The sequence below is a fragment of the Stegostoma tigrinum genome, chromosome 4 (assembly GCF_030684315.1).
Source record: "Stegostoma tigrinum isolate sSteTig4 chromosome 4, sSteTig4.hap1, whole genome shotgun sequence".
Classification (NCBI taxonomy): Eukaryota; Metazoa; Chordata; class Chondrichthyes; order Orectolobiformes; family Stegostomatidae; genus Stegostoma; species Stegostoma tigrinum.
The window spans coordinates 125,701,448-125,713,548 of record NC_081357.1 but is presented as its reverse complement, the minus strand read 5'-3'; the positions used below and the strand labels follow the sequence as shown (position 1 = coordinate 125,713,548).

The 12,101-nt window shown below is 40.9% G+C and overlaps 1 protein-coding gene across 1 annotated transcript in view; it reads left to right on the top strand.

Moving 5' to 3' along the window:
* Window positions 1–8,959, top strand: part of zmp:0000001267 (b(0,+)-type amino acid transporter 1) — a 67,708-nt gene extending 58,749 nt beyond the window's left edge. Inside the window, exons 5-6 of the mRNA XM_048531586.2 lie at window positions 566–653; window positions 8,566–8,959. Coding sequence (XP_048387543.1) covers window positions 566–653; window positions 8,566–8,799 — 322 coding nt within the window. The 3' untranslated portion in view covers window positions 8,800–8,959. The remainder of the gene's footprint in view (window positions 1–565; window positions 654–8,565) is intronic.
* The last annotated feature ends 3,142 nt before the right edge of the window (window positions 8,960–12,101 follow it).

Sequence of the window (12,101 nt, the reverse complement as noted above, 5' to 3'; positions counted from 1 at the left end):
TCCCCTCACCCCAAGTAGGATATAATTCACAGCTCCTTCAGCTAATTACATTTTAGATTCCTTGCATGGTTTGACTTCCTTGTGTTGTTGCTGTTCCCTCTGTAAAGAATTATCAACTAAACATTGAGAATATTTCCCAATTTTCTTTCGCACTTGATGTACAACATGGAATAACATGACAAAAATAATCACTGCATGCAATGTAATTCCCAAAATAATAATCAGTGGGCTGAACTGCTAAAATGTTTCCTGGAAAGCAAATCCATGAGTCAGCAATGCTGACAATATTTATTTATTCCAAGACTTTTCTGCAGACTTTAAACAATGCTGAGCATGTCTAAGGTCGATCTAAAATCTCCATGAAGACTATTCAGTATTTGATTTGGTTCCCAAACAGCAGGTCAATTTTCCAGACATGTGCGTTTGGTGTGGAGTCTTCATGATCCATGTGGACATTTAGATCAATTACAGTATATTAATATATCAAATGGTTTCTCTTTGACATTGTACCTTTTCTTCCAGAATTGCTACCTACTCGTTAATTATATATTTTTCCTGCTTAAAGTTTCACAGCTTGGATGTTTTATAGTCTAACCTTTGCTGCACTGATTCACATGAAAATTAAGAGGCCACATCTTCATCAACCCTTCAAAGTAAGATTTATTTTTAACATTGTTACTTTTTATGAAACGACTTAGGTATACATTCAGCATTTCTACAGCGTCGATTATTAATGACATCAAATGGCTGCTGTTTACAATTTCCCATTGGTGTCATATCTTAGTTTTTGATTTACAATTAGATAATGGATAAATACATTTAAACTCATATCATGTCCTTACAAAATTCAAACTGCAGGAATGTTTAAACTCTTAGATGTAGGAAAAGACAAGCCTGCACCTTTGATAGCATTACATTATGAATGAACGTTTTGAAGAGATGGCGAAAATAATGGACAGGGGAGTGTTTATGGTATTATTACTATCAAATGCCTCCTAGATGTTCATGAGGTCCAAAACAATTATTAGCTAAAGTTGGAATCCTTGGAATTGAAAACAAATCACTGATGTAGTTTAAAAACTGGTTGACTCATAGCTAACTGAATATTTATCTAATAGGAATCATAACGAGATCAAGTTCAACATATGCCTGAAAGGGAGAAACTTGAAACAGCTACTAAGATTCTAAACTTAGATTTGTCTAACTTCTAGTTGATAGTCAGAAGTAACCCACAGTAAATTTGGGAGGTTCTTTAATTGGTAAAAGAGCAGATGATCATTGGGAGGTGTTCAAAAAACAATTTAAATACTTTATAGTCCTATGATGTAGGAGGTCCAATTGTCAGTCATAGAGAAATGAGAGACAACATTAAAGAAAAATCATACAACAATGCCAAAAGAAATTAAACTGACCAGCAAATGGAAAATATATAAAGAAAGGATGATATACTTGCAGAATTATCAAAATTAATGCATTTTTTACAACTGCATTAAGAAAATAAAGGTGATCAGAAACAACGTATGCTCCTTAAAACTGATGATATTGTGATTGAATATAAGATAATGATGGTTATGTTGAATAATTACAACATTATTTAATGTCGATGAGATTAACAGGCCAGAATTCCTAAGGAAACTGGCATTAAATCATGGGGAGGAATTCTCCAAACCTAGTGTAAGCAAAATAAAAGCAATGACAAAATTATGGTTCTGAAAAGTAACAAAGCTACGGGACCACATAGCGTCAGTCCCAGGTTTAAAGAAAGTAGGTCAGGACGTTGCAGATACCCTAACTATAAACATCCATCATTCTGTGATAATGGGAACTGCAGATGTTGGAGAATCCAAGATAACAAAGTGTGGAGCTGGATGAACTCAGCAGGCCAAGCAGCATCTCAGGAGCACAAAAGCTGACGTTTCGGGCCTAGGCTTTTCGGGTCTAGGCCCGAAACGTCAGCTTTTGTGCTCCTGAGATGTTGCTTGGCCTGCTGTGTTCATCCAGCTCCACACTTTGTTATCTAACATCCATTGTTCTCTCAGTTTAAAACCCTTCATTTAAATTGAAAAGTTGTCCTCATCATTAATGGCAAATGGTGAGATGGAAGATCAGAAAGTTTTAGATCAGCTAACTTAACATCTGCTGCCAGAAAAGTATTGTAGTTTATTGTTAATGATGGGGTAAATAAACATCTTGACATTTTTCAACTGAAAAAGCCCCTTTGACATTTTTAGGAGATGACTAAGATAGCAAACAGGGAAATGTTTATGGATATAACTTGTATCAAATGAGTTCTGGAAGTTCTTGAGATCTAAGAAGATGGATGAGGAGGTTAGGGTGGATCCTAAGAGATTCTTTAAATATATTAAAGGAAAAAGAATAACTAGAGAGAGAAAAGGACCCCTCAAGGGCTAAAGTGGACATATATGTGTGGAACGGCTGGAGATGGGCAAGGTCCTCAATGAATATTTCTCCTCTGTGTTTACTGTGGAGAAAGACATGAAGACTTGGGAACTTGGGGAAATTAATGGTAATATTTTGGGACAATCCATATGGCAGTAGAGGAGGTGTTTGAAATATTATAATGTACGTAGGTGGATAAATCTCCTGGTCCTGACCAGATATTTCCATGAACCCTGCAAGAGGCTAGAGAAGAAATTTCGGAGCACCTGGCTGATACATTTTCACCATTGTTAGCCATGGGTGAGGTCCTAGAAGACTGGATGATAGTGAATATTGTGCCCTTATCCCAGAAGGTCTGCAAAGAAAAGCTTGGGAACTATAAACCAGTAAGTTTAACGTCTGTGCTAGGTAAGTTACTTGAGAAGATTCTGAAGGATAAGATATACATGCATTTGGAAAGACAGGGGTAGTCAGCATGGTTTCGTGCATGGGAGATCATGCCCCACAAATTTGTTAGTGTCCTTTGAGGAGGTGGCCAGGAAGGCTGATGAGAGCATGTTAGCAGACATAATCTACATGGATTTCAGTAAGGCATTTGATAAGGTTCCACATGGTAAGCTGCTCTGGGAAGTTGGATCATATGGAATCCAGGGAGACCTGGCAAATTGGATACACAATTGGCTTGATGGTACAAAGCAGAGAGTAATAGTGGAAGGATGCTTTTCAGACTGGAGATCTGTGACTACCGGCGTGTCTCAGGGATCAGTACTGAGCCCATTGCTGTTTGTTATCCATATCAATGACTTGGATGAGAATGCACAAGGCATGATTAGCAAGCTTGCGGATGACACTAAAATAGACAGTATCGTGGACAGTGAGGAAGATTACCAGAAATTGCAGCAGGATTTTGATCAGCTGGGGAAGTAGGCTGAGGAATGGTAAATGGAGTTTAATATAGATAAGTGGGAGGTGTTGCATTTCGGAAAGTCAAATCAAAGTAAGAGTTTCATGGTGAACGGTAGTTCTTTCAGGAGTGTAGTGGAGTAGAGGGACCTTGGAGTTCAGGAGCATGGTTCTCTTAAAGTGGAGTTCCACAGTAGACAGGGCAGTGAAGAAGGCTTTTGGCACACTGGCCTTCATCAGTCAGGGCATTGAGTATAGAAATTGGGAAGCTATGTTGCAGTTGTACAGGACATTGGTGAGGCTGCACTTGGAGTCTTCTGCTCAGTTCTGGTCATCTCACTTTGGAAAAATGTTATTAAACTGGATAAAGTACAAAAGAAATTTACAAAGATGTTGCCAGGGCTAAAGGAACTGAGGTAAAGGGGAAGGTTAAACAAGCAAGGACATTTTTCTTTAGAACATAGGAGACTGAGGGGGATCTTATAAAAGTGTATAAGATCATGAGACGCAGGGATAGGATGAATGCACTTAGTCTTTTTCCCAGGGTTGGGGAATCAAGGACTAGATGGCATCAGTTTAAGGTAAGATGGGAAAGAATACATGGGAACGTCGTATGCAAATAGGATGAGCTGCTGGTGGAAGTGTTGAGTTGGGCACATTGACAACATTTAAAAGGCATTTGGATGAATACATGGATAGGAAAGGTTTAGAAAAGCTATGGGCCAAGTGCAGGGAAATGTGGTTAGTGTGGATGGGCATTTTGGTCAGCAACGACCAGTTTGGGCCAAAGAGCCTGTCTCTGTGCTGTAGGACCCTATGATTCTAAGATATATCAGCTATTGTTGAAGCCCATGAAATTAGAAACAAATTTAAAAACTGGTTGATTTGACAGAAAACTGAGAGGAGGATAGTGGGCAAGCATTCCATTTGGTGGGATGAGACTAGTGGAGATCCTCAAGGGTCTAAGTTTAAGTCCTTAATTCTCTATAAAGATTTAGAATGGAATAGAAGTCACATGTTCTAATTTGCTGATGATACAAAGGTAACTGGTATTGTCAGCAGTACAGATAAAAGCATAAAATTACAAAAGGATATTCACAGATTAACTGAGCAAACTCTGGCACATATGAGGTATCAGCTTTGGAGATAGAAAGAGCTGAAAGTGTACTTTCAAAATGGTGAAAGGCTAAGAAGAAAATGTCATGGTCCCCAACAAAGCCTCAGGGCCTTTTAAACAAGTCATTTAAAATGCCATGGACAGTTACAAAGAAGGGGGGATAATCAGACCTCTGAGCAACGTTCAAGGAATAGGACTCAGATGAGTTGTTATTATAGAGGATCAGCTTGGACAAGACAGGCTGAATGGTCTGTTCCTATGTTGTAGCCATTCCATATTTCTAAGACTACATTGATTCACAATCCCTCCTCTTTCAAATCCTTCTGTCTGAATTACTTCATGGTCTTAGTCCTCCCATTTTCTATAATCTTCTCCAACACTCACAAAACCCTGAGTTTCTCCAAATCTGGTCTTTAGTGCATTTCAAACACCAGTGGTCATTCCTTCAATCATGCGCCAAATAATTTGCATGCATTTTTTGCCTCCTTTTGCTTTTATTAAGGCTCCTTTCTTGGACCAAGCTTTTAGGGAGCTCTTGTATTATCTCCTTTATAGTTGGTCAACCTATTTTTTTTTGGCTGATTACAATTCTATGAGGCACTGTGGATATTTCTTTAATGCTAAAGTCTCTCCATAACTACAAATTACTGTTGTTAAATATTATGAAGATTAGATCAACTGTGTTGAATACTAAAACTTGAACTTTATTTTGCTAATTCAAACTGGACAAGAGAGAGGTCAGAAGAGCCAGGAGGAGACATGAGAAGTTGTTGGTGGATAGGATCAGGGTAAACCCTAAGGCTTTCTATAGGTATTTAAGGAATAAAAGAATGACGAAAGTAAGATTAGGCCCAATCAAGGATAGTAGTGGTAAGTTGTGTGTGGAGTCAGATGAGATAGGGGAAGCGCTAAATGAATATTTTTCAACAGTATTCACTTTAGAAAATGACAATGTTGTCGAGGAGAATACTGAGATACAGGCCACTAGACTAGGTGGGATTGAGGTTCACACAGAAGAGGTATTAGAAATCCTTCAGAAGGTGAAGATAGATAAGTCCCCTGGGCCGGATGGGATTTAGCCTCGGATCCTCTGGGAAGCCAGGGAGGAGATTGCCGAGCCTTTGGCATTGATCTTTAACTCGTCATTGTCTACAGGAATAGTGCCAGACGACTGGAGGATAGCAAATGTGGTTCCCCTGTTCAAGAAGGGGAGTAGAGACAACCCTGGTAATTATAGACCAGTGAGCCTTACCTCAGTTGTTGGTAAAGTGTTGGAAAAGGTTATAAGGGATAGGATTTATAGTCATCTAGAAAAGAATAAATTGATTAGGGATAGTCAGCACAGTTTTGTGAAGGGAAGGTCGTGCCTCACAAACCTTATTGAGTTCTTTGAGAAGGTGACCAAACAGGTAGATGAGAGTAATCCAGTTGATGTGGTGTATATGGATTTCAGCAAGGCTTTCGATAAGGTTCCCCACAATAGGCTATTGTACAAAATGCGGGGGAATGGAATTGTGGGAGATATAGCAGTTTGGATCGGAAATTGGCTTGCTGAAAGAAGACAGAGAGTGGTAGTTGATGGGAAATGTTCATCCTGGAGACCAGTTACTAGTGGTGTACCACAAGGGTCAGTGTTGGGTCCACTGCTGTTTGTCATTTTTATAAATGACCTGGATGAGGGCGTAGAAGGATGGGTTAGTAAATTTGCAGACGACACTAAGGTCGGTGGAGTTGTGGATAGTGACGAAGGATGCTGTAGGTTGCAGAGAGACATAGATAAGCTGCAGAGCTGGGCTGAGAGGTAGTAAATGGAGTTTAATGCAGACAAGTGTGAGGTGATGCACTTTGGTAGGAGTAACCGGAAGGCAAAGTACAGGGCCAATGGTAAGATTCTTAGCAGCGTAGATGGGCAGAGAGATCTTGGTGTCCATGTACACACATCATTGAAAGTTGCCACCCAGGTTGACAGGCCTGTTAAGAAGGCATACAGTGTTTTAGCTTTTATTAATAGAGGGATCGAGTTCCGGAAACAAGAGGTTATGGTGAAGCTGTACAAAACTCTGGTGAGGCCGCACTTGGAGTATTGTGTACAGTTCTGGTCACCGCATTATAAGAAGGATGTGGAAGCTTTGGAAAGGGTGCAGAGGAGATTTACTAGGATGTTGCCTGGTATGGAGGGAAGGTCTTACGAGGAAAGGCTGAGGGATTTGAAGCTGTTTTCATTAGAGAGAAGAAGTTTGAGAGGTGACTTAATTGAAACATATAAAATAATCAGAGGGTTAGATAGGGTGGATAGGGAGAGGCTTTTTCCTAAGATGGTGATGGTGAGCACGAGGGGGCATAGCTTTAAATTGAGGGGTGAAAGATATAGGACAGATGTCAGAGGTAGTTTCTTTACTCAGAGAGTAGTAAGGGAATGGAACGCTTTGCCTGCAATGGTAGTAGATTCGCCAACTTTAGGTACATTTAAGTCGTCATTGGACAAGCATATGGACGTACATGGAATAGTGTAGGTTGGATGGGCTTGAGATCGGTATGACAGGTCGGCACAACATCAAGGGCCAAAGGGCCTGTACTGTGCTGTAATGTTCTGTGTTCTATGTTCTACACACTGCAATGAATTAGCATAGCCCTGTTAATAAAGTTAAGCATCTGAAGTTTGTTCCTTGGAATGTTTTGATTAATTCATATGTTCACGTGTCCTAAGGCACCTCAGAAAGTAAAACAGAAGAGTGGACATGAGCAGATCTGAGGGATAATTGATAGCCTGGATGAGGATACATTTTTCAGTTAGTTAGAAAAATGAGGAGATTTAAGAAGCTGAGGTCTGGACAACTGGTGGTCCTCAAAGATTTGTTTATCGAAGTGATGGATGTAGCTACAATTACAACATTGGATACAAAAGACATTTGGATAAGTACATGAATAGGAATGGTTTGGAGGAATATGGGCCAGGAGCAGGCAGGTGGGATTAGTTTAGTTTGGAATTATGTTTGGCATGGACTGGTTGGACCGAAGGGCCTATTTCCGTGCTGCATGACTCTGTAACTCTATAACTCATGGTGTATGTCTACAAGGTCATTGTCCGCTATTGCTTCAATGTATTGATATTCTGAATGAGTTAAGAGATTTTCCTTTATCAACCATTACATCTCTGATTCCCTTGACAAGTTCACCTTATTGCTGTAAAATTGGCATCATCATCCCCCTCAAGTAACATTCAAGAAAGGAAGTGGGTGCTGTGTAGAATGTCAGGTGCAGAGTTGCAAATACTGCAGCAAAATGCAATTCAAAGAGGCAGCTACAGCAATTTGGGAAGTGAGGATTGCAGTGGTGGAACAGAGGCAGAGATAGATTCTTTCAATTGGAGCAAGGAACTTCCAATCCACATCAGGTTGGAGGTCTGTTTGTCAGGACCCCTACAGATATTGAACCAAGTACACCACCTGCAGTGATCGCAATGGGGTCAGCCAGCTGGACTTCATAAAATGATTAACGGCACCAATCAGGGAGCCCAGGCTGACATAAAGTGCTTGAGTGTCAGGGATATTGAAACTCTGGTGCCTGAATCTGTATGAAGCAGTACTATAATTACAGACTGTTCATGTGTAAATGAAGGATGACTTGATGACAGGATATGAGCCTCTGTAAAGCTATTTCACAAGCACATTGTCATAAAATCATAGAATCAGTACAGAAAGAGGCCATTTGACCCAGCACGTCTGTGTCAACCCTCCAAAGAGGATCTAACCCAGATGCTACCCCATATCCTATCCCTGTAATTCCACATTTCCCATGGCTAAACCATGCACATTCCTGGACACTATGAACAATTTAGCGCGGCCAGTCCGCTGAGCCTGCACATCGTTGGACGGCAGGAGGAAACCAGAGCACCTGGCAGTAACCCATGCAGACACAGGGGAGAACATGCAAGCTCCACACAGACAGTCACCTGAGCCTTGACCTGAACCTGCCTGCCTGGTGCTATGAGGCAGCAGTGCTAACCACCATGCTTGAGAAAAGATATATTGCAGCACTTACTGCCTCCATAAAAATAGACAAGAATTTGCTAAATGTAATAAGAGCAAAAAGAAAATTAATGTCTTTTACTGCAAACATTGAAAGCTTTATCTTTCCACTTACAGGTACCGATGCTTGTGCCAATTTTCATGCTAATTATTTCAGTCTACCTGGTGGTGGCGCCAATTGTCGGTGATCCTCGGATTGAATACTTGTTTGTTTTTTTATTCATGTTGTGTGGTCTCCTGATTTATTTCCCGTTGATTCACTTCAAATTATGGGCAGGCTCATTGGACCAAGTGACTGTGTTTCTGCAGTTGCTGCTAGAGGTTGCACCAACCCATGCCAACCTGGAATGATTATACAAAATATGAAATATTCCAGATATTGGAAATCACATCAAAAACAGCAAACCACGGAAACACTCAAAGGTTTAGGCATCATTTGCGGTGAGAACAGACAAGATGTTGCAGTGCTATAATTTATCTTCTTTTATTAATAAAGGCTTTTCTCAGACAAGAGGATAGTGGATTTGCTGATATTTATAGTGAAAGCAAAAATCACTTTACAAACAATGAATTTATGGTTTGCTTATAAATTGCATGCAGATTCAGTGCTCTTTAATGAACTGCAATAGTACCAGATGAACTCTGATGAAGGGTCTAGGCCCAAAATGTCAGCTTTTGTGTTCCTAAGATGCTGCTTGGCCTGCTGTGTTCATCCAGCTCCACACCTTGTTATCACTGAAAAACACAAACAGGCTGACTATAACACAGTGTGGAGCTGGAGGAACACAGCAGGCCAGGCAGCATCAGAGGAGCAAGAAAGTTGATTATTTGGGTCAAGACCCATCTTCAGAAAATAGCCTGACCTGAAACGTCAACTTTCCTGCTCCAGTAATGCTGCCTGGCCTGCTGTGTTCATCCAGCTCCACACTGTGTTATCTCTGACTCCAGCATCAGCAGTTCTTACTATCACTGAATAGGCTGAATATTCCCAGTTTCGCACAGTGCTCTGTTGAGTAAGATTCACGCCTGATCTGCCATGGCTCACAGCAGCTTCTTTTTCATGTAATCTTGCCTCTATAGCTCATTAACTATGCATCTGCAGTGTTTGTTTTATATAATTGTGCTGCCGGAGAGGCAGAGGCACCCATCGCTGCCAACTGAGTTCACACCAGTGTTGCTGTATTTAAAGCCCAGCTCCACATGTCAGATGCTGCAAGCCAGGAACTGCCTCTCATTCTGTGTGTGTTACATTGAAAGATAGAAGGTAGGAGCAGGAGAAGGCCATTCGGCTCTTCAAGCCTGCTCTGCCATTCGTCACGATCATCCAACTCAATAGCCTAATCCCGCTTTCTCCCCATAACCTTTATTCCATTTGCCCCAAGTACTATATCTAGCTGCCTCTTGAATACATTCAATGTTTTGACAACAACTACTTCCTGTGGTAGTGAATTACAAAGGCTTACCACTCTTTGTGTGAAGAAATATCTCCTCATCTCTGTCCTAACTGGTCTATCCTGAAACCTCAGACTGTGACCCCTGGTTCTGGACACACCCACGATTGGGAACATCCTCCCTGCATCTACTCTGTCTAGTCCTGCTAGAGTTTTATGTCTCTATGAGATCCCCCCTCATTCATTTAAGCTCCAGTGAAAACAATCCTAATCTAATCGATCTCTCCTCATACAACAGTACCCCCATCCCCAGAATCAACCTGGTAAACCTTCGCTGCACTCCCTCAAAAGCAAGAACCTTCTTCCTCAGAAAAGGAGACAAAAACTGCACACAATATTCTAGGTGTGGTCTCACCAAGGCCCTGAAAAACTGCAACAACATGTCCCTGCTCCTGTACTCAACCTCTTGCATTGAAGGCCAACATACCATTTACCCTCTTGACCTGCATGCTTACCTTCAGCAACTGGTACGCAAGGACACCCAGGTCCCGGTGCAGACTCCCTTCTCCCAATTTACAGCCATTCAGGTAGTAATCTATCTGCTTATTTTTGCTTCAGGAGTGAATAACCTATAATTTATCTAAATTATGCTGCATCTGCCATTGATTTGCTCACTCACCCAACCTGTCCAGATCATGCGGAAGGATCTCTGCATAGTTGTCACAGTCTCTTCTGCGAGACTTTGTCAAACGCTAGTCCAAATATGCTCCATCAACTGGCTCCACCTTGTCAACTCTACTAGTTATGTCTTCATAGAATTCTCACAGATTTGTCAAGCATGATTTCCCCTTCATAAATCCGTGCTGCTTCTGTCTGATCCTGCCACTGCTTCCTAAATGCTCTGCTGTCAAGTTCTTGATAATGGATTTGAGAATTTCCCCCACTAACGATGTTAGGCTTATTGGTCGAGAATTCTCTGTTTCCTCTCTACCTCCCTTTCTGAATATTGGAGTGATATTAGCCACCCTCCAATCTGCAGAGACTGTTTCAGAGCTTATAGAATCCTGGGAGATGACCACCAATGCAACCATTATTTCGAGAGCCAAAATGTGACCCAACTTTTTTTTGTCGAAGGAGAAGAAAATTAGAAGTGGTGTAGAAACAAGGTAAGTGGATTATTAATGAGGCATAAATTCATGGAATATAAATGCTGCTCGATATCATGGTTCTAAGCCACCATTAAAATCTGAGGGGGAAAATTGCAAAACCCTTTCTTGATGTTGAATTTGGGTCTTTGTTTTTCATTTTTGCCCTCTTATCTCAGCTTTCTCAACATTGTCCATGCCATGCAAAGCAGGTGAAAATTCCATCCTATGGAAACCCCTTCAGGGCAGTTCATAAAAACAGTCTGCAGGCCACCTCTCCATTGATTTTTCTTGTTTCCCTTCATTATTGTGCTGCCTATAGAGGGTGACCTTAAGTTTAAGGATATGGAGGTTTGGGGGTATCATGTGTTGACATTCCATGCTTTTAATTGTAGATTAATAAAAGTGGTACTTGTCAGTAATATTTTTAATATGTTTCTGATGAACAAGCACATTCGTTGTTTTGGTGACCTTTGTTGTACTAATGAAATAAAAGTTTTATTGAAATCACCCAAAACAAACAATGTCGGTGCTAACATGAAATTTACATGCAAATAAACTTGGTGAGAATTGTCAAAGGAAACCACAATTATAACCTTTTGCAAGATTTCACGTTGTCAAGACAGGCAAGTTGCTGGTTTTATCAGCATTTCTGGGTGTTTTGTTGTTATTTTTAGTTTTCTTTCACTAACTATATATTATTGACTACTGTTTGAAATCACTGTTGGCACCGGATCTAGTGTGAATGTTTCAGAGCTGACTTTCCCCAGACTTATTAGTACGCAAGACCACACTTGTTGGATTTCTGACATCAACCTCATTGTGTAGCCATTGTGAATTCACAGCACAAATTGGCCCTGTTCTGGGAGCTCTCCTGTCAGTAGGAGGAGACAGGAAATAATCCACAGCGACAGCTTTCAAAGACTGCATTCACCACATGAAAGAGCTGCTTTCAATGTTGTTGGAGTGAAAACTCAGAATCAGGTGATGGAGGTCCCCATCATGTGTACATGATGCCTTGGAGATATTCCGAAAGGAAAGCTAACGCATGGCAAGAGTTCCACTGGGATTCCAGGCCATTGCTCTACAGGATAAGTGTTACAATCTGCTTTTGCAC